The sequence below is a fragment of the Pseudopipra pipra genome, chromosome 6 (genome assembly GCF_036250125.1).
Source record: "Pseudopipra pipra isolate bDixPip1 chromosome 6, bDixPip1.hap1, whole genome shotgun sequence".
Lineage (NCBI taxonomy): Eukaryota > Metazoa > Chordata > Aves > Passeriformes > Pipridae > Pseudopipra > Pseudopipra pipra.
This window is the reverse complement of record NC_087554.1, coordinates 41476212-41502147: the sequence shown is the minus strand read 5'-3', so window position 1 is coordinate 41502147 and position 25936 is coordinate 41476212. Positions and strand designations below refer to the sequence as shown.

Here is a 25936-nt window from a genome sequence, read left to right as displayed (position 1 = left end):
TGCTGAAAAAAATACTCTGTGCAAAATTCTTGGCTTTCAGGCAAACTATTAACACCCAGAAAGAAGGGGAACCAAAACTCGCAAACTACTAGAGAAGAATTAAGAAATACTGTCTTAAACATAGCATCTACTCATCAGTAAATCAGGTACTCATCTACTGAGTACCTGATTTTGCACTTAGGTATCACAAAGTGTTTCTCATAGACAAAGATGACAATGCTGGGGAAGGTGCGAGGGACTCAAGCTCAGACTTGCTTGCTGCATGTATGGGTGATTATATAAGTCTATATACAAGGAGTACATTTTTTATTTTTTAATTGGTAGAGTGTTACCAATTTTTTTTAAGATTGCTTTACCATATTTACTTACTGTTACGAAGTATACATGAGAATGTGATGGCATTATTTTCCTGGGTTTTTGACCCATCTGTGATTACAAATGGAGTGGCATCACTTTACAAAGTCTACCTGAGTTTCAGTGGATGTAAGAGAAGACTCATCTTCTTTGGAAGCTGGAGGCAGGGATTCATTAAGTGGAGGAGGTTCAGACTGCTGATTTGAAGCACCCATTTTCCCTTCTTCAGACTTTGCTCTCTGCTCAGATGCATCCTTCAATACTGGACTTTTCATCTGCTGCTGTCCCTGAGCATGGGCTTTTGCCCTTTGCTGCAGGCTAAGCAGGTGCTGCTGGTACCAGTATTGCTGCTGTTCCTATAACAGATGTAAATTTTCTAAGACAGTTTTCACAAGAAAAACAAAGGAAAATAATTCATGATAGTCAGTAGAATCATACTGTAAAAAAGCTTTTAAAACTGTTTGGAGGAAGAACTCACTTCTTCAGCAACATTATTGCAATGGATGTCAGAAGACCAAATCAAATTCAGATACCACTACGTAAGGTATAGAGCCCACAGCAGAATTTACTTCCCACCTCAATAGTTATTCTATAACTACAGCAAACAATAATAACAAAAAGCTAGAAGATAGGCAATAATAAGCCAAATTACTACAGACATATTATAAATACCATATTTATTACTTCTAGTGCTTTTTATATCTAAGATACTTAGTATGAGACTAACTTAGATAAAATGAAGGAGAAATGGAGGACAAATATGAGTACGCCACCAGTAAAGAGAAAAAGGAGGAAATACAGAGAAGAGAAGGATGAACAGAGAACATAGACACCAAGTAGACCGAAAATGACAGCTGAGAAATTGTGGTGGAGATGTTTGAATAAAGGCTATGAAAATGAAAAAGTACAATCAGAACCAGTATATAGTGAGGTTTGTGTATCATCTGAATTCTCATTAATCCCGATTCATTCAATAGCTGAAAATATATATAGATATGGTTGCACCCAAAAATAGGATTTTAATATATTTAAGATATAATTAAGTTTTCAGTTTTAAATATTTCTGGATAGAATTAGAGTAGTCAAGACAGATAACAGTAGCTTCAAAGAAAAGTAAGCTGCCACCAACATAAAGAAAAAAAGACTAAAGATTAGTATCTCAGCACTTAAGTAGTGGTCCATCTTAAATAGACCAGAGTAGGAACAGTCCTATATGTCTTCCAATATGAGAAATATCAGGCATCCAATGACTAGCAGGACACATGTAATAGGCAGTACTTCACCTGCCACCAAAGTCCCTGCCAAAGACCACTGCAAGGGCTAAAATTTTGTGGATTCATAGTTCCATAAGCTCATAGAAGAAAAATCTACATACTCTAAAAATGAAACCACCATTTGCAGATAACGCAGCTCCTGCATTTTAGGGAAGCATTGCTACACACTTGATTTTTAAGTTGTTCTCTTAGCCTCTGCTTTTAGTCACTGTCAAAGACAGAATGATAAAATACTGTATTTTTTGGTCTGACCTAGTCCAAGCATTCCTGTGCTCTTATCTCAACTCTACCACCTCTGAGAATCTGTGCTCTACATCTTTTATATCTTCTGTTATTCCCTTCCACCCAAAATTGCATAGTTAAGAAAATACACCTATATAAAGGCCAGTCAGAAATAAAAAAGAATCCAAAAGATGCAGGTATTTTAAAATGTGTGACAACAACAAAGTGGTAGCTGTTGTCTGATGAGATTTCTCAAAACTGAAACATTCTGCTCATCTTGTAACAGGTTTAAAAGAAGTACAACCTTTCTCTGAAATCCTAACTTCATACTCAAATCAGGCATGATGTTCTCTATTAGTAGCAAACACAAATACAGAGCTGTATTTTCTTAAAAATACTTCTGTAAAACTGTAACTTGGAAATGAGGTCAATGAAAGGAGAGCCTATGTTCCACAGACTTTAGGTTGATCCTGAAATTACTCCTGCCAAGAATCTTTTTAACAAGAATATGACTCTGAAGAGCTGTCATGGCTTTGGGTGGAAGATGTGCATTCACACTCCAGCATGGACTCTCTCAGAAATCTTCAATAACTTGCTGAAATAAGTGCAACTTACAACATGAGGAAGGAACATACTTTCCCAGCTATATAAAAGCTGATTAAATTATCCATCTCAAAAGGTACTATAAAGTGATTTTCCATCATGGTGATAGATGCTGTACTTGGTGAGCATATGTTCTACTGCCACAGAATTGTCATCTCCACAGATCCATTTTGTTTCCTCTTCATTCTACCAACTCAACAAAGGGCTAGAACTCATAATATGACCTGGTGTTCCCACAAAGAGCTATGACAATATTGTTAGCTATTTTTTGCAGTAGATGAAGTCAGTGACACACGTATTACAGATTCTATCTGAAAAGTACAAGAAAAGCGAAAAGGAAGATTCTTATAGCTTAGTCTGAGCAAAACAAAAGTGCTAATGTAGAAAATTTTGATGATGAAGAGTTCAGTTATTTGAGTGCCTACCTCCTCACAATGATCACCATTCTTCAAGTCCAATTACAATCCTTAAGCCCAAGGAAAACATCAGCACCAACATACACCCTTTTCCATCATTGGTTGACCAAGAGACTAGGTCTGTTGCATTTTACAGGAACACTGAAACCAGCAGTATCAGCTCATGACCACAGGACACACCACCAAAAACATCAAAGCCCACACCAAAAGACTACTCCAAAATTAACTTAGCTGACCCTAGGCTACAATGTAACACCTATTTTGGGGGACACTTGGTCCTCTTCTGGTATAGGTAGCAAAAGAATGGTTTAGTGCCCTTTATAAAACTAAAGGAGCTGTTTAAAGAGTGCAGCATTCTGCTGAATGGTGATCTGGTAAAGCTAAGGTAGCTTTAACAGATGTAGAGAAATGCATATTTATGGGTACAGATGTACCCACACATATTTGGTTACTACTGGAGTGCACTAGGAAGAGCACTGCCTGCAGGTTGAGGAAGGTGATCCTGCCCCTCTACTCAGCACTGGTGAGGCCACATCTGGAGTGCTGTGTCTGGGGTCCCAGTACAAGAGAGTCATGGAGCTCCTGGAGTGGGCCCAGCAGAGGGCAACAAAGATGATTAAGGGACTGGAGCATCTCTCTTACAAGGAAAGGCTGAGGGAGCTGGGCCTATTCAGCCTTGAGAAGAGACAACTGAAAGGGGACCTCACCCATGTCTACAAGTATCTGAAGGGAGGGTGTCAAGAGGAAGGATGCAGGCTCTTCTCGGTGGTGCCAAGCAACAGAACAAGAGGCAACGGACAGAAATTGATGCACAGAAGTTTCATCCGAACATGAAGAAGAACTTCTTTACTGCGAAGGTGACCATGAACTGCAACAGATTGGCCAGAGAGGTTGTGGAGTCTCCCTCACTGGAGCTATTCAAGAACCGTCTGGACACAATCCTGTGCCATGTGCTCTAGGATGACCCTGCTTGAGCAGGGAGGTTGGACCAGATGACCCATTGTGGTCCCCTTCCTTACCCAGTCTACGATACTGTAAATAAACAGCAGAATACAGTACCCAATTATCAAATGGAACATTAATGAAATATCACAGGTACCTTAACTAGACTTGACAAAAGATGCATCTGATTGTAGAGAAACACAAGAATTCAGCAATTTAATCCAAGTACACACCCATGCAAAAAACTACGCTAAACTCACTATATTGTTGAGGAAAACAGCAGTATCTTAGACAGGAAAGGAAAACAATAAAACACTACCTCATGGCAAATTGCATAACATTTTTTCAGTTAAGAGAAAAACACTGATTTATTTGTCAGCAGCCACTGTTACTGTGGGATGAGAACAGAAAGAATTGCTTTTAATTGCCAGTTTAAACAAAGGCCTAATAGGGTATTATAAATGACAAATTACACTATTTCTCTACTTGGCTTTTAAGGTCATCAACAAGAAAGCATCACTAGGCTTTGCTTTTTCCTATTCCTATTGTGTAAGGACTTGTTACTGATTTTACAGCCGAAGATAGCCAAAATCGTATCTATCTGTTACAATAAATTTGTGACCAGAAAAGTACCACATTCCTTTTGAATTAACTGAATTGTGCAGGAGAGCAAACAAACTACTCAAGATAGAAGCTGTCTGTATATTCATTTACTAGACAATGTAAACTTCAGCAGTGTTCTACTGCTTCTGTGTGCATCACAATAACGCATTACTTGCAACTCTTCTGGAGAGTGTTTACTTTTCTATCAGTGAGCTCCATAATGTAAGAAGTCAGCAAGCTGCCTCAATACCAAATTAACACCACCTTCTACATCTGATTTCTCAAGATTCTGGTTTTGTCATTAAAAAATTTAGTAAGTCTCATCGTTATCACTGTAAAAGATTATCTAGTACTGCCCAGAACCTTCGTAAAATTAAGTTAAATGAACTCAAAGTACCACATTGCTAGGCAGTAATTTGTTATATGGTGCAAATGTAAAAATGCAACTAAAAAGGTATCCCAGCAACTGACAAATTTAAAGTTTCAGTGACTTCAATATGATGTGATGGGATTTTTGCAAACTTAGCTTCAATTCAGAATCCTAAGATCAATTTCCCCAAAATAGATGTCTTTTAAACTTTAATAAAGTAATTCTAAAGTATGCACTTCAGCTTTGTTCTTGCAGCTGGATGTCTGCAAGACAACTCTAAAACCACACAAAAGCCTCGGTGATCAGCCTGACCCATGTACATAGCTGAGGGCCTCAACATGCGTGTCTCCCTGTGCATGCTTAACCTTAAGCCACTGGATTGTCCCTGACAATGCAGATGAACAGTCCCATCAAGCTCGCTGGAACTGGTCTCATGTAGGAAGTGAAGCATGCAAACATTTTGCAGGCATGTTGGACCTAGTGTAGGCATAAAAAGCATTAATATTTTCCACCCCAAAAGCATTTCAGAACATTTCCCTCCAATGCCCTGCACAATTTCGTACTATAAGATCAAGTACATGTAGCACAAAACGTGAATCTAAGTAGATGGCAACTATGTACTGCAACAGAAACACTTCTGCAACTTTAACTATGTGTGGTAGGATTAAACCAGTCACAATTCTACACTGATCACTCAAACAACTGAAATACTACACCTTCGGAAAACTAAATGAAGAAATCATTGAAGATAAGTGACACTTATCCTGCAACGTGCAACAAGCAAACAGACTGCTGTTGTCACAACTGGCCGAACGAAGTCATCAGGGGTTACATGCAGGTCGCTCACATGCTATACTTTGGAACACAATTCTCCAAAGACCAACACATCCCCCTAAATTCAGCCAGGATTTACACTTTCGCTGAAACAACTCAATAGCTCTTGAAAAATGACCATTTGTTACATCCCAGCAACCACCACTGGATAAAGAAGCACTTATGCAGCTTCCCATAAGATCCGTGCCATTCCCAGACTCCCACGGGTTGCGTCCAAACCCTCTAAGTATTATGCAAATGCGGTATGTTTATTAACCGCCCTTACTCGGAGACCTTTGCTACGCCCCGTACCCGTTCATCGCCGCCGCTGCCCTGGCGACTCCCCGCTGCCACTCGGGCCGCCTTACCTGGGGGGTCATGGTGGAGGGGTCTGGCTGCTCCGTGCCACCGCCCTCCTTGGGGGCACCCTGCGCGGCCTCCGGCTGGGCAGCGGCGGGAGGGGGCAAGGACGGCTGGGGCGGTGGGAAATGCGCCTGCGAGGGCTTGGCCGGGGGAGGGATGGAGGGGGCCAGGGCGGGCTGCGCGGACTGGGAAGGAGAGGCCTGGGAGGAGAGCAGGTAGGGCTGGGGATGTGCCATGTATCCCTGGGCGGGAGGCGGCAGGTAGGGCTGTGAGGCGGTGGCCGGCGGTGGCTCCAAGTAGGAGGGCGGGGGTTCGGAGAAGGAGGGGGGCGGCTGGGAAGGCTGCGCCCGGGGCAGGTAGGGCTGGAGCGGCGGGGACTGGGTCGGGGGCGGCTGGGCGGGGGGTAGGTAGGGCTCGGCCTGGGGGGGCGGCAGGTAGGGCTGGGCGGGGGGCAGGTAAGGCTGGGCGGCGGGCTGCGGGGACTGCGGCGGCGAGGACAGCTCCATGTCCATGGGCACCGGCTCGGCGGGCACCGGCTCGCCCCAGTCGCCGTGCCCGCCCAGCGGCTCCTGCCCATCCCGGTCCCGGGCGGCGGCGGGCGGCTTGCGGGGCGGCGGCTCGCGGTGGGCGAACTGCTTCTGATAGCTGCGGACGGGCGGCGGCACCGGCGGCACCGGCGGCTGCTGCTGCCAGTCGGTGAAGGAGCCGGGCAGCGGCGGCGGCGGCAGCCCCGGAGGGGGCGGCCCGGGCGGCGGCGGCGGGCCCAGCAGCACGGACTGCAGCTGCTTCTGGTGCATCTGCTGGAGCTGCTGCAGCTGGGCCAGGTGCTGCTCCTGCAGGCTCAAAAACCCCGAGGAACCGGCGGGCGGCGGCGCGGCGGCGGGGGGCGCGGGGCCCGGCGGCGGGTAGCTGGGCAGCGGCATCGGCGGCACGGCGGGAGGCGGCACGCTGGGGGGCGGGATGGGCAGCGGCGGGGGCGGGATGGAAGTGGGGGGCGGCGGGTAGTGCCCGGCCGCCCCGTACAAGCCCCAGGCCGGGTACATGGCGGAGCGCGGAGCAGGCACAGGCCGCGGCGGCGGCGGCGGGCGGCGCACAGCGCCTGCAGCGCCTGCGCGGGGAGGCCCCGCCCCGCAGGGCAGTGGAGCGCGAACGCGGGGCCAGAGCGCCCAGCGGCGCTGCTTGGTGGGGGGGCGGTGCCGGCACAGCGCCCCCTCGCGGGCATTGCCGCCAGCGCGGGGCCGGGGGCGAGCCCGGAGTGCCCGGGACGGAACGAGGAGGGAGCGTGGGGGAGCCGCTGGGGCCTCTCTTGTGTGCAGGGGTGCCGGCAGGTGCCGCAGAGGCAAGGCTGTGTATGGCTGTCCCGGCGCTCCCGCGGGCCCTGATGTCCCTGGGGTTCACGTGGTCTCGGTTCCTTGGGGCGGCCGTGTTCCCGTGCCCGCCCGCTGTCCACGGCCCGTGTCGCTGTGCCGCTGCAGTCCCGCCCCACCCGGTTCCGGTGACCGGAGGCTCCATGGCAGAGCTGATGAATTGTTGTAGCGATTAAAGGGTGGCACGAGCGCGGCCACACGTCCCCCCGAGCCGGGCCCCGGGAACGGCGCACGAAGGCAAAGCGGTGCTGCAGCCTCGGGAAGGGCAGCGCGCAGCCCCTCGAGGGGACGGGGGCCCTCCGAGGTGATCCAGCCCCGATGATCCATCCCCAGAATGCCATGAACGATCCTGTTTCCAGCGAATACGATAAACCTGAGATACAAACACGAGAACGGAGCAGTGGATGTGTGAAATTGCCTCATCCGTTACAGAAGCGACTGCACTGAGATGCAGGAATTTTTTTTTTGTTTCTCCCTTCCCACACTGAAGTATGAGTTAAACATACAAATCTGTAGCCCGTTAGTAATGATTTATGCCAAGTGCTGAACTGCATCCTAAAGACATGAGGGCTTGTGTGTCTGAATTCTAGTAGCTGGGCAGTGAAGCCTCGTGGCTATGGGTCACCAGGGCACCAGCACTGTTCTCCTTCCCAAGCACAGAAAACATGAGCAATTTTTGTCATGTTCAATCTCTAGTTCATGGCTGGCAAATCAAGGATTCCTAGCCACTGCAAAAAGGCATGTATTGGAGGAAAAGTCCTAAGACTTCTCAGTCAGGAGAAAAATCAGGAAAACCAGGTTGTTAGGTAAAGCTTTGTTCTCTCTGGTAGAAAAGCTAGACTTTGTGCTCATTTGTTGTTAAATTCCAGGGAATCCACAGACGTGATACATTAATACCATTAATCTACAAGAAAAGCTTTGACTGTGAACTCAAGCTATGAGATGCAAATCTTTAAGAAAACTGTTTTCATTTAACACACATAGAACTGTCTTTTCTATTCTTTGGTATCCTTTCTTTTCATCTAGAGGCGATTATTGATCCTTTTCTGTTTAGGATGATTTGTCTAGATTTCTCCTGCAGTGAATAGGACTTCAGATAGCATTTGTACTTTTAGCTTCTATCTCCTCTTCACTGTACAGGTACTTAGCATTTATATTCATTAGCTCTATGGGCCGGTTTACTCACTAAGCTTTAGAAAGTCTGTCCTCCCCAAATAGGGAATTCCTATTGCAAACATCCTGTAATTTAGCCTCCTGATCTATTCACTCAAAGTGAAGTCTCTTGCGATCAGTTTACTCATGGTTATTTCCTGCAGGCAGGTCTCTCCCAGTATTCTTGCTCTTTGTTGTGGTTACTCAATATTGTCAAGAGACTTATTACTTCCCTTATGAAGGAATACATGTACTTAACCACTTTCAGGGGCAACTGTTTTCCAGCCTACATTGAGGAGGTCAAACTGTAACTTTCAAATAACTTGACAGATGCCTTTTCAGTATTCAATTCTGGTTTGGACAGCAGTAGAGTTGACTTCCAGCAAACAAGACACTGGCTTTACCCAATGTTACCTTGCCCTAAAGCAACCCTGCTAAGTTCACATTATGCCTTCTTATTCTTTTATTCAGAATATTTTATTTTTATTCTTTTATTCTATTCAGTCTGTTACATTAGTGGCTGTCATCGTGTTGGTTTTAGTTCTTTTTCTTTAAGCTCATGTTCTTCCTGCTTCTAAATGCTATTATGCTACCTCTTAGTTATCCCTCAATCACCCTGTGTCACATCTTGGATAAACAGCTTAAATTTCTTCACTTCATCTGGTGGTAAGGCTGCAGTAATCTTAGGCCTTCTGGTAGCTTCAGAAAGGAGTGGAAATTATTTTCTCCCATTCTTTGCATGAATCCAGACCTTTTTTACATGGCTGCCCTGGTTGTTCTCTGTCTTCTGAAGCTGTGGGAACTGGCTACACCAAGAGACAGGATGTTAGTGGGGAGGCTGAATTCTCTAGTTACTGAGAAACACTGCAAGCATCTGTTTGATATTTAACTCCTGTGCAGGTTTAAACCAACTGCCAGAGTTGGGTCAGGAAGGAACTTCTCTGGTTTGGACTGGCAGTTCTGCCTTTGTGGGAATATCAAAGTATTCTAGATTATCGAACTCTTTCCTGTGACAAGGATCTTTCCTCCTTTGATATGCTGTTGGGATGCCATTATATGCATGGAATAAATATTTTCCTCTGAACTAAGTGTTTGGTACACAGGTTCCCTGGCACTGCAGGACAAGCAGTTGATCATTCAGGTGGTCCTTTCCTATCCCGTTTATCTTCTGACAAGGTTCTTTGAGTTAATGCTTAAGTTTTTCATCTTGCCAATTATATTCAGTTAAAGAAAATTTCCTGATGGGTTTGTTCACTGCCAATACTTTCTCCTTGCTGCTCAACCTCCAAACCTTCTAACACATCTTTAGCAATTGCCTTATGTGTATTCCAGGTTCCTCCTCCTTTTACTAAAAAAAGACAGAGTAAAAGGAATAAAAGACTTCAGTTAATGGACGTATTTGCTTTGATTCCTACCCACAGCTACATACATATCTTTTCATGAAATCCCTCCAATAGGCATTATACTGGTAGGTACATGTTCCCCAAATTCATCAGGTTGTTGTACCTTTGACCTCTTATCTGGTGCCAGAAAGATTTTTATCAAATATTATCATATATGTCCATTTCTTTCTTCTCCAGTCTCCTTCCATTTAGGTTAATTCAAGTAAATTTATTTGCACTGGAACAATTTTAGTTAACTCTTTACTTGTAGAATTCTTTCAAAACTAGAATTATTCTGAAAACCAAGTTACAGGGATCTAATCCTACAACTATTTCTCAGTCCTCATTTGACTAAACATGGGCTTCAAGTGTTCATGACAATACTTATGATTTAGCTTAAAGAAATGTAACTTGGACTGAGAGAAGAAAACCAATGATATTATATTTGAAATGCATGTATTACACATTGAGTGTGAAATTTCAGGGATGTTGGCTACTCTCTTCCTGGGTGGAGGTTGAGAAAATAAACTTCAACTGTGATAGCCTGGAAGGGTCTAAGTTTTGAAAGCATCAGTACGCTGTTATTTCAGGAGTGTTTAGTAGGTGAGCCTGCAGCAAGCAAAGAGATAGCAGGAGAGGTAGGTCTGATGTGTTCCCAAACTCTTCTGCAGTATCTGTAGAGACAGGGTGCTAGCAAGAAAGTTATTAGGATGTCAGGGCATTTCCCAAGGACAGAAAATTATCTTCACTGTATGATGTCCAGCATACAGACAGCTGAGTTCAGCTATTATACAACCATTAAGACTGGAAAAGACCTCTAAGATCTAATCCAACCATTAACTCAGCACTGCCAAATCCACCACTAAACCATGTCTCTAAGTACTACATCTGCACGTATTTTTAACACTTCCAGGGACAGAGATTCCACCACTTCCCTCGGCAGCGTGTTCCAATGCTTGACCACCCTTCCAGTGAAGAAATTTTTCCAAATATCCAATCTAAACCTCCCCTGACACAACTTGAGGCCATTTCCTCTCATCCTGTCACCTGTTACCTGGGAAAGGAGACTGACCCCCACCTGGATACCACCTCCTTTCAGGTAGTTATAGAGAGTGATAACATCTCCCCTGAGCCTCCTTTTCCTCAGATTAAACAACCACAGCTCCCTCATCTGCTCCTCATAAGTCTTCTGCTCTAGACCCTTCACCAGCTCTGTTGGCCTTCTCTGGACACACTCCAGCACCTCAATGTCTCTCTTGTAGTGAGGGGCCTAAAACTGAACACAGGACTCAAGGTGCAGCCTTGCCAATGCCGAGTCCAGGGGCAGGATCCCTTCCCTAATCCTGCTGGCCCCACTATTTCTGACACAGGTAAGGATGCTATTGGCCTTCTTGGCCACCTCTGCAGCCAAATGAATGTAAGGCACTACAGGATAAAAGCTCCAATAAAGTTTGGAAATTTTCTTATTTTTACCAAGAATATAAATTTTCAGTCTTGTCCTGTATTTTGGCCAGGAAGCATACTTTAGCATGTTGGCCCCTGCTGGCCCTGTCCTCACCACAGAGCAAAGATTGTAAGAGCAAATTATATTGCTAAGAACTAAGGAGTAATGGAGAAGATATGAGAATGCAGAGTTATGGCTTTGAAATACTTTTCCCCCTGCATTTCTCCATGTGGCTTAACCATTGCTTTCCATCCCTCCTCTGACCACTTCCTTCCCTGCAGTAAATGCTGCTGGGAGACTATCTGCAACCATTGCTCTTATTCTCCGACACTGACTGCTCCCAGCTCACATTAATACCTTTCCCCATTTGACACCTTCCTCCTCTTCCCTGATACCTAATGGAAGTGATAAGGGTTTGAGGTGCATAGGTCCCAAGCAAACATGAGAGAGAGATCTGTCCCAACCCAACCCTACCCTGTCTCCACCACTCTAAATGTAAGCAAAAGGACCGGACTGCCAGCTAACCCACTACAGACAGGACAATCTGAGCAGGACACTTAACCAAACATCATTCATTGTACAGCTGAATAAAAGCCCATCAATTCCCAGATCATCAATTCCCAAAATCTTCTAGACTGCTGCTCCAGAGAAGGCCCACCAACTGGTGCAGATCTGACGTCTTTTCTCCAGAACGCAAGTTCTGATTTGTTTGAGAAAACAGGTGTGAGGGAGCTCCCCAGAGAAATACCTGTTCCACTGCAGGTACAGCAATAAGAAACTTCTAAAATTTCTGTGGTTTCATTCTCAGCCAGAGTTGCATCATCAGTATTTAATTCAGAATGCTGAAATCACTTTTTCCAATGATCCCAATGAAGACAGAGGTAGGCATGTTCTGGGCACTGCCACCCTCTGTTTCCCATACGCTTCTCTCAGCTATAGGTAATCAGACCAAGTCAGAACAAGGATGAATAAAACCAGACTCTTCAAAATACCTTCTTCTTAGAAAATCAAGGCTAAGAAGTCAGTTCAGTGTCACCCATGGTCCTATGAGTAAAAGAGAAAGCAGGAGGGTTGGAATCGGAAGGACCCTTATCCTGGCTCAGAGTCCTGGGATCGATGGCTTGGCTGGACAGGTTAGAATCGAGGAGCTCCATAATCATCCGGCATCCTTTCAATGTTGTACCTGAGAAAGAAGAAAAACTTATGAAGACAACCTACTCCACACTGGTCTCCTCCCCACTGTGGTGGAGCGTCTACCTCCTCCTCCTCCTCGGGGCTGCTGTATGATCTCAGGGATTCCTGACAGGCCTTGGTCTTTGTGTAATGAGTTGGGCAGTGAAGCATCCTTTGAACATACCAGGAAGTCTTGCTTCTGGAATAGCACTGACTGTACCAGGAACTCCTGTTGCCTGGCTACGGTGAAGGATGTGAGTGCAACTAAGCAGTCATCTCCTGCCCTATCTGAATCGTGGCCTGAGTGGAATGGTACCATTGTTACTGGAGTTTTGGAAACTAGAGTAATTACCAATCTGGATTGTGGCCGAGATGTACAATTTATGGACAACTAAAACCAATCACCTTGCGACTCTATAAAGAGTGGTCTTAAGTGAGGCCCTTTGAGCTCTCCTGGGCTGCAGAGTGCTATACAAGCACCTCCCTCTGAGCGGGACACCTCTCAGAGGTCATGAACTCGCAAGTATGCGATACTTGAAGGACCGTAGCTCAGCCTTTGCCTGTTGAAAAATGCAGAGGCATTCAATGTATTTCACTGAACCTGAAGAGAATTTTTACCAGGTACCTTTATACATTTAGATACATCCATCTCTGTGTCCATGTGCACACGTGTGAATTGGCTGAAATACTCTTTACCAAGTGTAGTATGAATGTTGTTTCCTGAATCTATAATTAAGTCATTGTTATAATTGTAGTAAATCCTATTGAATCACCTTATAAATGTTAACTTAGTCAATGATTAAGTGCTGCTAAAATCTAATTTAGACAGAAACTGTTGACCAAATCTGGAACTAAGATTGATCTAGCCACACCTGGATTCCATCAGGAGTTTGAAAAGTAAGGGAGTCTATTCTGAACCTTGTGACCCAATGGAAGGATTTTATATCGAATTTTTAGACATAAACCATTGACCAAGCCTGGGACTAGGATTGGATTCAGCCCCACCTAGACTCTGTCAGGAGTTTAGAAAGCAAGGAGATCCTTTCTGAACCTTGTGACTCAACTGGAGGGTCTTTCTTACACTTTGCACTCCCAGTCTCCATGCAAGTCATCCTAAAGCGATTCTAAGCTGATTTTCCTTTGCATTTTTTCATCCACGTAGTAAGAGAGTGAACCTTGACATCAAACTCTGTTAAGTCGCACTTCTGCAAATTTATATTAAAACTTGCTTTTGCTAATATCTTTAATGGTGATTGCTGCAGTGGCCTAAACCACCCATTCACGACACCATCCGGCAACAGGCTTACAGGCAGACTGAACAGCAAACTTTGTTGCATTTATATCTGCAGCTCAGATTCCCAGGAAGAAAAATACTACTTCTGAAAGTAAAAGGTCTTCATAACATTGCTATTATTCTTCACCTTAAACTCAGAAATCAGGCATCTCAGAAACTCACCATCTCCAGAGAAGGAAAAAAAAGGCGGTTCTGTAAGACTTAGAATTTCAGAGCAGACCACCACAGAGAATAAAACTTTTGACATTCAACTTATAATTCACAGAATCACAGAATCATTTAGGTTAGAAAATACCTCCAAGATCACCAAGTCCAACCTCTGACCAAAGACCACCTTGTCAACTAGACCATGGCACTAAGTGCCATGTCCAGGCATTTCTTGAACACCTCCAGGGATGGTGACTCCACTACACCCCTAGGCATCCCGTTCCAAAAGTTCATGGCCATACTGAATAAGAGGCAAAGATGTTTTGAGAGAAAAATCTTTTGAGCCACATTCTAATTATAGATCACTTAAGACTTTACATATTTCTAGCAATCAACCTCCTCATTTCCAACATGCTGCACTAGTATCCTTCTGAGTTGTTTAGTTTTTAGCTAAGAAGCAAATTCAATCTCTTAGTGAGGGTACACAAAGCTACCAAATGGAATATGGAACAAGAATATTCTTTTCCTCAAGGACCTGCAGAATGCATTGCCTGGTAGTTCTGCTGCTGCTGGTAAGCAAAACTGATCTATGGAAACACTGGTCTCAAGGAGAGTAGCTCTCCTGGTAAAGACAAGTGAACAAGCAGACTGCAATAAAAGTGGGTCTGTGGCCAGTCTCTTCCCAGCAGTAGCTGTACTTCAACTTCTGTGCAAACACCAGGCCCTTTACTGCAGCCTGCACTACGGACAATGCAGGAGAGAAGTCCACGGTGACAGAGTCCCTGTCAGACAAGGATTATACTGGGCAGGGTTTTTCTCTGTCAGGGGGCCCTTACCTGTGCCTGGAAATATACATTATAGGCACTCCAGGGATTTTTCGTATTCTCCGCTTGAGCTCTTTATCTACGGTGGCCACAATGTAACATTTGTGCTGCAAAAAAAGAAGGCAGGTCAGGTTTAACACCAGCGAACCCACAGAAAGAAGACATAACTGATCAAACACTTCTATTCAGTGAGCTCGTTAAACACAAGAAGGCTAAGAATCCTTAGCAAGGCATTACTAGGACTTGTACAGAATTCCACAGCAGACTAGTAACATCCTTCTGCTCGTCAAAATAGACTCACAGAAGTTTCTGAAGGTCTGTCCAGCCTTCCAAGCTGACAGCTTTCCCATCCTCAGTGGTTCTTGATGCTGTTCTGTGCAACAAGAATGCCCAGGGAAGACAATACCTTGCATCAAATACAGTTGTTCTAGGGACTGAAACTGCCCCTTAGTGAAATTTTGTAGTTACTTTGTGGGAAATTTAAGTCATTAGTAGTTAGGAGGGTTCAGGAATTTTTAGTATGTTAGCACAGTACAGAAAATGTCAGAGAGGGAAATACCTGAGTGACCCTCTGTACCAAGCAGTCATCTGCGTAGGTTCCTTTGTGCATACATGGCAAGCGTTCAAACCGAGGGTCCTTGGCAATTCTGTGGGGAAATATAAGGCAGCATCACAGCAATCAGACCACAGAGTACAGTAACACAGTATAGAGGAATAAGAACACCCCTTTCTGTGATATACAGAACATTGTTCTCAAAACAAGGGCTGAAGGGATGGAGTAAATGGTACATAAAAGTCAAATGAAATGAGGAGCAAAAAAGAATGCAGTTTGTCTAATTATTATAGTTTAAGTACTTCTTAGTACTGGTTAGTTGGATTCAAAATCTGTAAAATGTCAGGCCATTGCCAAACAAAGTAATTTGAAATAAGTTATCTGTGGGAAGAACTAGAACTCCTTCCGGTGTGTGATCGTTCACACCATGCATATAGGGACATTGCACCTTCTCTCTGAAGGGCAACATTGAAGCTGCTTAGGGGATGTACTCGGATAGTTTACAACACAGCAGGCCAAAATAAAAAGTAAAGAACAATACACTGAGTGGAGGATGCGAACTACATTGGACTAGTGTTGTACAGATCACACAACAACCTAGCTCTAGATTATCGATACATGGTACCTACTCATACAGGAGTAACATGAAGTATGAGTAAAAAGTTCCATAAGACTCAGGTCACTTCTTTATTCATTTTTAGAAATTCTAAAATTAAAAAAAATATATATTTTTTGAGAAACAAGAAAAAGGCTTACTTTGAAAGTTTTAGGAGAATGAAAGATTACAGATTGATACTGTGCACTCATACATAGCATTTTGTTTTAAAAACCAAAAAAATCTAAAACTCGAGACATTGTACTCATCTTGTACAGCCAGAGAACTAAAACCAAGTTCAGGACTCTGCAACAACCTAACCACCCTCTAGTGCAGGAGCATGTCATGGCAACAGAGAAGAGAACACCCTGCACCTACCTTAACGCCACACGGTACTTCTGTCCTAACTTTTCAATTTCACCCATTACACAGTCTGTGATACATGGAATACCTACATGCAAAAAAAGCCTGTATTAATACAAAGCAATATTTATTCACAGACTTCTATATTGCCCACATGTCCAGGAACGATCATGGAACTCTAAAACATATTACAGCAAGAACTGATAAGGTTGCAAAGTGATGAAATGTAGAGCCACTGAGTTTGACCATGCCATGGTAATTTTAGATATTTAAGTATTAATGCTCTACCTTTGTTGAGACTAGCATTTATGACCACTGTTTGACTGAAACCAGAGGCAGTTCCAGGGTTACCATAGCCATGAACAATCAGCTCCAAGATTATGGCATATATCCTTTTTTCAAGATTTCTGTTATTTTCAGCCAGTGGCATGAGGCTGACAAAGCACATTCCAAGTACAGTGTGGCACTGCTTAGTCAGAAGAAGCTGCGAGTGGTGTGGACACTCACACTTGGCATAGAGACAGTCCATCATTGACTGCACTAGGTCCAGCTTGGCCTTGATGGAGAAGTTGATGAAGTTAGTGTCAACCAGGATGTGGTAAGGGGGGCCCAGCTGTGTATTATACTGGAAGAACAAGCAAGAGGGATGCTGGGGCCTGCCAGGAAGACAAAGAATTCAAATCAGTTAAATGTATTTAACAACATGTCCAATCCTACAACTTGCAGAGAATGAAAGAGGAGTAATGAGCAGAAAGACTCCTGCTGCCTCTTAAGCACAGTCCCTTGGTTTGGCCACACCATGTCCTTTTCTGACAGTTTTGCTCAGAAACATCCTCGGTTACAGCCTGCAGCGTGGCCGGACCTCGCTCCCTTCTTCCCTCCCTCCATCCTCTCTCCCCAAAGTGTCGGCAGTACTTACACTTCCCGCTCTTTGATGGCGCTCGGGTCCTCTTTCTTCTTCACGGGGGCTTTCGCCCGGTCCTTCTCTTTACTGCAAAGAAACACAGGCACTTCCCTAGGACGAGTGACAGGGAAGGGCGGCCAGCGGCGGAGAGGCTCGGGCCGGGATCCCCTTCCGCCTCTCCCGAGCGGGACAGGAGGACGCTGCAGGGCCCCGCCTGGGAGCGCAGCCACACTCACATGCGCTCATCCCGGAGGCTGATCATGCGCTTCATCACCGCGTACTTCCGCGCCTTCTTCTGCTTCCCCTGCAGGGAGAAGGACAGTCAGCCGCAATGAGCCGAGGAAAGACCCGACCCCAGCCCGTCCCCCCCCGGCCCGCTCCCGGCTCACCATGCCGATCACGCTGATCCCACCGATCCTGCCTCTGCCGTCGGTGCCCCCGGTGCGTCACTGGGCCCCGCCCCGGGAGCGCGTCACCTCCGGCTGCCAGCGCCGGGCAGCGGGACCGGCGTCGCGGCCGCCGTCGGAGCCCACGGTAACGGCGGGAGCGGCGCGTCCCTTCGGCCGCCACGGTCCCGGGCGCGGGGAGCGGGGCTCCCGGGGCGAGGGAGCTGCAGCCCAGCCCGGCCGCCCCGCCGCGACGGGCGTCCCCCAGGGGGTGGCGGCCCCGCTGCCGGCCCGGAGCGCCCGCGGGAGGCCTGGTACAGCCGCGGCGGGGGTCGCTCGGGGCTCCCGGCGGGCGGGAAGGGCCGGCTCTGCCTGCCCCGCCGCGGCCTCAGCTTTTCGTTTCGATGTAGCCTCGCCGCTTGTGCGGCGCTGCGGGTGTATCGGCGGCACGTCGGGTGGGGTGGGGGGACTGGCGCCTGTGGGAAGGCCGTGGGGTTTGGTGACCCGTCGAGCCCACCTTACACACCGATCTCTCTCCTTTCCCCATTCTCACTGTTTAGCACAGCCGGGAGGTTACGGAGGTCTTCAGCCCACTCACTTGAGCTTGCTGGACTGGTTTTCTTTTTAAGAATTAATGTAGTGCCGGTTTTGCCACACTCTAGCTCGTAGACTTCTTAATGAAAAGCAGTGGGTTGTCATTATCTTTAGATCTTACGTACATTTGTGACTAGAAATCTTATCAAATGAGCGTAATTTCAGCTGTACTTTATGCAGCCATAATGCTGTAGTCTGACCCAAAATGTTTTTTCTGCATGTGAAAGGAAATGTTCTCCAAGTTCTCGGACTGGTCTGGGGCACCTGGTTTCTTATGCCCTTTGCGGGGAAGGGAGAGAGAAAGGCCTTTCTCATTAAAGCTTCTGGGATTAGTGAAAACTTGTAGCTTTTAGTATCTTCCAAATACAACCGGTTTTGTCTGGTGTGCTGGTCAGAAAAAGCAGCCAATGAGGTACCACACGGGAATTTTTCCTGAAGCAGTGACCTGTGTAGAACTGTGACTGAGGCTCTGACAGTGAGGAAGAAAATGAGGCTGAAAGAAGAAGGGTGTTAGGGAAACCATAGCTGAGCTTTCTGCCTGGGTGATCATACCCTGCTTAATTGTTGGTTGAGGAAACACAGTTGGTGGAGCTCCCATGGTACTGCTTAAGTGACCCTAAATGGTTTGGGAAAGGAAATAATTGAGGAGGAAGGGGGTTATCTGCTTTTCCCACTGATATGTAGGGTGGCAGGTGGCTGAATATTTTTCTGGCTTGGAAAGTAGATCTGGTACAGGATGAGACTGGACTGAAAGTTGCCATCTGGCTGGCTTGCTGCATTTGAGGAGGACAGAAGGAGCTGACACTGCTGGTGGATGAAAAGTCTTTAGACTTAAGCAGTTGGCAGAAGTCTCCTTTTTTTTTTTCTCTGTTGCCACTGGTTTTTTAGCTTGTATGTAAATGAATATGACAAATTCCAGCCCTGATGAGAGAATGACTGTTTTGTGTAGACACTGGCCATTGATGTGACTTTTGTTCTTGATAGCTGATACTGGATCCTGCCTAGTATCTTTTGCGCTGACTTTTCAGTTTCCTGTGAATATATTTTAAACTTAAGGTCTCATGGGCGTTCTTGTTTGTTGGCTTGTGCATGATTTACTTAGTGGGAGAAAATACTGTGCCTTTCACTAGAGAATAGTCATCTTGTGCATGGCATGAGATGGACGTGCCATTGGTAGTGGACATTTGTGCACATGGATTGAGAGGACATTCTGACAGAGATAGATGGTTCTCTTATCTTAGTTGGATGAAGTAGTATCAACCTGCAAAAAGGCTTTAAAACAAAATTAAAAGCGTGTTGTTAAAAAACAGAGGAAAGGCAGTTAAATGTATCAGTGCAGCAAATAAAACCAAGAAGCATTATAGATTTCTTAGAATCTCAGTACATCAGTTCTTTAAAGCATGCACCCAGCTGGCTTTGTAGCTGTAGCCACATGAATGTGCCATTACTGTGTTACTGTTCCTTTTATATGTATGGCTACACTTGTACTTCCTTCTGGAGCTTTGCACTGTGTGCCTCTGACTTTACAGCAGCCATAACACAACAAAATGTATTCCTATTATTGGACTTCCTTTTCTTACTGACTTGAGAGAAGCAATGGTATGAATACTGTTTATTTTATGATTCCATGCTGTCTACCTTGATTATGCCAGTATTTCTCCTTGAGTCAAACCAAGGTGAACCTTTCCAAATCCCCATTTTTCCTGCAGGTAGTGGGAGACCATTGCTTCCTCTATACTTGGATTAAGATTATTAAGACCTGATGGACAATTCAGCATTTTTTTCTACCCAGCTATGATGGCATGTTCTATTGCTGATTTTCAGAATTTGTCTCCTGGATTGTTACCCAACAGTTCTTAGCACAGATACTGTCGCAGTTTACATCTGCATTCTGTTAAGTGAGTGACAATATGTCTTGGATACCAGCTACTTGCAACTAGGTTCTTTACCTCCATGTATTCCAGCTGCAAGACCATCCTTAAAGCTGCAGGCAGTGTGTAAACTAGAAGAAAGTTGATTGTCTGACAGCCACTTCATCTCTGGAGGTCACCGGACTTGGTGTCTTGTTTACCACTTCATGTGGGGGTAATAAAATGAGAAGCTGCTGTGCTGATTAATGGAGATAACTAATTCCCTGTGTCCACCAAGTTCAGAAATTCTGCAACCCAGATCACAAGACTCAGGCTCCAATTGACTTAAAAACCCTCATAGCTGAAATGATGGATCTTTCTCTTTTTTACTTGAGAGAGCGCCTGTGTGACTTGTGGTTTGCTTTACAGAAGGAAAGGAGTTGCAGAGTCAGGCAGAAATAGCTTGGGTAGATGAACCTACAGGGCCAGCTTTGTGTTGATGTTTTTTTGGTGACGTGAAAAATCTGGTTCTGTAAAATGCTGGAGGGAGATCTTGTAGATTCCTAAATATTGATAAGTTTCTGTGAAATTCCTCAGCTGTGTGGGGAGTAGCCACACACCTTTGACAGCCAGGCCAAGCTGAAGCAGGGTTTCAACCAGGCATTTGTAGGACATCTTGGATATGTACTGTAAAATAACTAAAATATCAAGGAATTTGCTAGGTCTATGATTCTTAATACACAGAGATTATTTATGGGTTTAGAAACCTGAAGCTTCATCTAGGAGGAGAATGAAAACTTATGGCCTGGGGACTGCAACACTGTTCACTAAGTAGAGGAAAGAGGAAAATAGCTGAGTGGGTGGGATTTTCCGTGAGATGTGGGTGAGGAAAAGACAGTGAAAGTCTGGCTGCTTCTGCAGTGCAGTCAGAGAGCTCTGCACAGACTTACTGTTTGGTTTTCATATGCATTAGAAAGCTTAGTGGAAGTGTGCGAAGGCAGCCAGATCTGTATGATTCTTGGATGGAGGGAAATAAGAGACTTGTGAAGAGGAGGGCAGATGAGGGGGGACTAAGAAGGAAGTGACAGCTGAGGTGGTGGTATGGCAGGCGGGAGGAGCACATCACTTACATCCCCAGAAGAGGGGACTGTCTTAACAGACAGCTGCTGTGCTGAGCCCGGGTCTTTTCTTTTCATTCTCACTCCTTTATGTAATCTGTGTTCTGAATGAGTAGATACTGACTGTGTAGGGTCTGTGGTGTTTCTTCTGGCATATGTCCTGGTTTTTGTGGGCTGCGTCAATCCTTGCTGTTAAATTTTAATTTCTTTTTATCTCAATCCTGACAGTAAACTGTAATTTAGTGAATAGTGCTGCTGAAACTGAAATCCCTTATGAGGATAGTGGTTTCCTGAATACTTCAAACAACAACAGCAGGAAAAAAAAATATCCAGTTTGCTTTGTGGTCCAAGAACGTTCAAAGACTTTTTTTTTCTAGCCTTGACCATAAATAGCCCTTTAAATCTGAGCAAAATCAGTCTGAGAATAGTGTATGGCGTTTTGTTGGGTGTAAAGGCTTGAAGTGCTACCTGATCATACACTGGTTTGGCTTGGAAGGGACCTTAAAAAACATCTAATTCCAACTCCCCTGGGCAGGGACATCTTTCACTAGATCAGGTTGCTCAAAGCCCCATCCAACCTCACCATGAACACTTCCAAGGATGGGGCAGCAACAACTTCTCTGGGCAACCTGATCCAGTGCCTCACCACTCATAGTGAAGAATTTCCTCCTTATTTCTTCCTAATCTAAACCTCCCCTCTTTCAGTCTGAAGGCATTCCACCTTGTCCTATCACTACATGCCCCTGTAAAAGTTCCTTTTCATCTTTCTGGTAGGCCACCTTTAGGTACTGGAAGGTGCTATAAGCTCTCTTCAGCCTTCTCTTCTGCAGGCTAAACAACCCCAGCTCTCTCAGCCTGTCTTCACAGGAGAGGTGGTCCAGCCCTCTGATCATCTTCATGGCCTTCCTCTGGACCTGCTACAACAGATCCATATCTTCCCTGTACTGAGGGCACCAGAATTGGACGTCGTACTCCAGGTGAGATCTCATGGGAGCAGAGTAGAGGGGAGAGTCACCTCCCTCGACCTGCTGGTCACATTTCTTTTGATGCAGCCCAGGATATGATTGGCTTTCCAGGCTGCAAGCATACATTGTCAGGTCATGGAATCATAGAATATCCTGACTTGAAAGGGACCCACAAGGATCATTGAAGTCCAACTCCTGGCCCTGCACAAGACAGCCCCAAGAGTCACACCATGTGCCTGAGAGTGTTGTCCAAACATTTCTTAAAGTCTGTCAGGCTTGGTATGGTGACCACTTCCCTGGGGAGCCTGTTCCAGTGCTCAAACACCCTCTGGGCTAAGAACCTTTTCCTAATATCCAACCTAAACCTTCTCTGACACAGCTTCATTCCATTCCTTTAGGTCCTTCCTCTGGTCACCAGAGAGAAGAGATCAGTGCCTGCACCTCCACTTCCCCTTGTGAGGAAATTGTAGGCTGTGATGAGGTCTCCCCTCAGTCTCCTCCAGGCTGAACAGACCAAATGACCTCAGCCATTTCTCATACAACTTCCCCTCCAGACCCTTCACCTGGGTGGCATCTTCATGCTTTCATTTGTATGCTCTCTAATAACTTTATATCCTTCTTATATTGTGGCACCCAAAATTGCACACAATACTCAAGGTGAGGCTGCCCCAGTGCAGAGCAGAGCGGGACAATCACCTCCCTTGACTGGCTAGCGATGCTTTGCCTGATGTCCCCCAGGACACGGTTGGCCCTCCTGGCTGCCAGGGCACTGCTGACTCATATTCAGCTTGGCATCGATTGGGACCTTCAAGTCCATTTACGTGATCCTGCTCTCCAGCGCCTCATTCCCCAGTCTGTATGAACATCGAGGGCTGCCCCATCTCAGGTTCAGAATCCGGCACTTGTCTTTCTTAAAGTTCCTACTCTTGGTGATTGCCCAGCTCTAGGTCACATTGAGCTTCTCGTCAATCAAAATGCACAAATTCTTCTCCTCTTGTCTGCTCTCAATCCGTTCTCCCTCCAGCCTGTATTTGTGTTTGGGATTGCCCAGACTCATGTGCAGGATCTCGCACTTAGCCATGCTGAACTTCATGGGGTTCACACAGGTCTACCTCTACCTCTCAAGCCTGTCAAGGTCCCTCTGGATGGCAACCCTCAAGCTTGTTGACTGCACCATACAACTTGATATCATCAGCAAACTTGCTGAGGGTGCACTCAATCCGACTGTCCATGTCAGTGACAAAGATGTTAAACAGCCCTGGTCCCAATACTGACATCTGAGGATTGCCATCTGTCACTGGTCTCCACTTGGACATTGAGCCATTGACCACAACTCTTTGAGTGCGACCATCCATCCAATTCCTTATGCACCAAATGGTCCATCCATCAAATCCATGTCTCTCCAGTTTAGAGACAAGGATGATGTGCAGGACAGTGTCAAATGCAAGACCAGGTAGGTAGCGTTAGTTGCTCTTCCCTCATCCACCATTGCTGTAACCCTGCCATACAAGGCTACCAATTTTTCAGACATGATTTGCTTTTAGTGAAGCTATGTTGGCTGTCACCAGTCACCTCCTTATTTTCCATATGCCTTAGCATAGTTTCCAGGATCCTTGATCTTGCCAAGCACTGAGGTGAGACTGACTAGCCTATAGTTCCCAGGGTCTTCTTTTTTTCTGTTTTTAAAAATGGAGGTTGTGTTTTCCCTTGTGCAGTCAGTGGGAACTTCACCAGTCTGCCCTGACTTCTCAAATATGATGGATAGTGGCTTAGCAACTTCTGCCAGCAACCTCAGTATTTGCAGCTACATCTTATCAGGTCCCATGAGCTTGTGCACCTTCAGGTTCCTTAGATGTTCTCAAACCTGATCTTCTTGTACAGTGGACGGTTCTTCATTCTCTCAGTCCCTGCCTTTGTCATCTGTAACTTGAGTGATGTGGCTGGAGCACTTGCTGGGGAAGACTGAGGCAAAAAATTGTTGAGTACCTCAGTCTTCTCATTGTCCTGGGTAACCAAGTCTCCTGTTTCCTTCTGGAGAAGGCACACATTCTCCCTATGGAAGGTTTTCATGTTGCCCTTGACATCCCTGCCCAGGTTTAGTTCTGTCAGGGCTTTAGCTTTTCTAACCCAATCCTTGGCTGCTGAGACAATCTCTCTGTATTCCTCCTAAGCTACCAGTCCTTGCTTCCATCCTTAATGCTCCTTATGAATAGCATTCAGGTTCTTAGCTGCTCCGTGAAACCCATGAGCACGATGAAACCTACGGAGACAAGGATGTGTTTTGTTCCATCTTGAACCTGCTAGTTTCAGGGGGTCATATAATGAAATTAGATTATGACAGATGGAGGTTGAGGATAGGGCAAAGCCTTGCACCTCATCAACAGCGATACCTTCATAGCGCCTCTCACAGATTTCATGTCTAGTTGTGCTCTTGCATCCTACACCTCTCACGTGTTTCTGCTTGCAAGATTTATCCACAACAGTAGAGAGATCTAACTTTTCTCTCTCCTTTTTTTACTTTTCCAGGGAAGCTAGCAAATCGCAGGCCAAAGGGAACGGCACTGCAGGACAACTCTTTTCCACAAAGAGGAAGAAACTGCTGTGCTCAGCTCCTTACTTTTCAGCAGTGATTCTGTGATGCAAGTTCCAAGAGTTCCTCTTTCTGTGATAATGTTCTCTATGGCCCCTTTTTGCTGATGTTTGTCACAGTTTTTGGCACAAAGAGAAAGGATGCTGAAGAATGGGTACCCTCCTTACGGCTTTTAGAACATGGGCACTTGTGTAAAGGTATGTGATTGCTCTTTGGTTGGAGGGATGGACTGTCTGCTGAGGCCAGCAAAGGGGATTTGCAGGGCTAGAAAGTCATGGCTATTGTTGAAGAGAAATACCTCATTTAAGCTTTCTGCATGCTGATGTCCGTTGTTGCTGCTGTTGAGATGACTGATCAATAACTCCCCTTTTGTGTTTGTTTAGAAGAAAAAAGCTTGAATACACAATGTAGCTTCTCACTAACTGAATGGTGACATGGTGAGCTATATTGTATGCATTACTGTATGCCAAATCCTTTGTCTAATTGCCACACATGTTCCTTGTTGCTGCTCTTTTTCCATCTGTCAGCTATGTCTTTTCAACCAAACAGCATGTTGTTGTTCTGGGTGTGGTCTTTTTACTACATGTTTGTTTAGCAGTCCCCTCAGTGAGAACTTGATTCTAGATTGGTGTCTCTAAAAATTGCTGTAATCTTAATGGTGTACAAACCCAAAGTTTTAGCTTTTGTGTTGATCAGTGAGAGTTTCAGCTGAGAGGCTCCACTTTGCAGAAGCGAGTGGGAAAATACAGATTAATTGTTTTCCAATTGCATTAATACGTTCTATAGTGGACTTACACGGCAAAAAATGGATTCAGCTCTGCCCTAGAAGGATTTTGTTTGTTCTGAATAAATTAGGATGGTCTTGTCCACAACTCTTTTATTCCATAGCTTTTTCTTCTAAGGTTGCTGGTAGAGGGTCAGCTTCTATCTGTTTTGGTGGTGGCTCCGTGATGTGCTTTCATATCAGACTAGAAGTTAACTTTGTGACTTGGAAGTAGGTGTGAGAGTTTGGATGAGTGGCTTTTGGCCACTGCTGTTGACGTTGGTGATCCTGCAAAACGTAGCTCCTTACTGCAGTACTCAGAGCCCGCTCTCACTGTTTTTAGAGGATAATATGTTGTTCTTCTTATAGAGCCCTGAATCTGATTTGGAATCTGTGACAGAGGGGGAACTGTTACTGTAGCATGCTGTGCTGTTTGCATATTTCACAGTCTTGTGGAATAATGCTTTAGAGATGTCCTTGCAGAGGAAGACAGATATCAACAGGCATTTTTT

The 25936-nt window shown here is 45.4% G+C and overlaps 3 protein-coding genes across 15 annotated transcripts in view; 1 reads left to right on the top strand and 2 right to left on the bottom strand.

The window, feature by feature from the left end:
• Positions 1-7048, bottom strand: part of YLPM1 (YLP motif containing 1) — a 48774-nt gene extending 41726 nt beyond the window's left edge. For 6 of the 8 annotated variants that reach the window (XR_010431417.1, XM_064658739.1, XM_064658733.1 and 3 more), the window contains exons 1-2: positions 5966-7048; positions 468-710 (exon numbers count right to left, since the gene is read on the bottom strand). Coding sequence is in view for 7 of the 8 variants with exons in the window: in XM_064658739.1 (XP_064514809.1) it covers positions 468-710; positions 5966-7003 (1281 nt within the window). In the remaining variant the exon portion in view is untranslated. The remainder of the gene's footprint in view (positions 1-467; positions 711-5965) is intronic. The other 2 variants (XM_064658734.1, XM_064658737.1) reach the window with 1 other exon arrangement.
• Positions 7049-12119: 5071 nt separating this feature from the next.
• Positions 12120-17651, bottom strand: FCF1 (FCF1 rRNA-processing protein). Its single transcript, XM_064658756.1, has 8 exons — positions 17548-17651; positions 17395-17462; positions 17174-17245; positions 16762-16910; positions 16270-16342; positions 15303-15390; positions 14756-14850; positions 12120-12488 (listed from the first exon to the last, which is right to left on the bottom strand). The coding sequence occupies exons 1-8, from the start codon at positions 17548-17550 to the stop codon at positions 12440-12442; spliced, it is 597 nt and encodes a 198-aa protein (XP_064514826.1). The 5' UTR covers positions 17551-17651; the 3' UTR covers positions 12120-12439.
• AREL1 (apoptosis resistant E3 ubiquitin protein ligase 1) overlaps positions 17628-25936 on the top strand; it is a 41932-nt gene continuing 33623 nt past the window's right edge. For 4 of the 6 annotated variants that reach the window (XR_010431419.1, XR_010431418.1, XM_064658750.1 and 1 more), the window contains exons 1-2: positions 17641-17692; positions 24598-24858. Coding sequence is in view for 4 of the 6 variants with exons in the window: in XM_064658750.1 (XP_064514820.1) it covers positions 24768-24858 (91 nt within the window). In the remaining 2 variants the exon portion in view is untranslated. Of the gene's footprint in view, positions 17693-17779; positions 17859-24597; positions 24859-25936 lie in introns of those variants that run through there. The other 2 variants (XM_064658747.1, XM_064658748.1) reach the window with 2 other exon arrangements.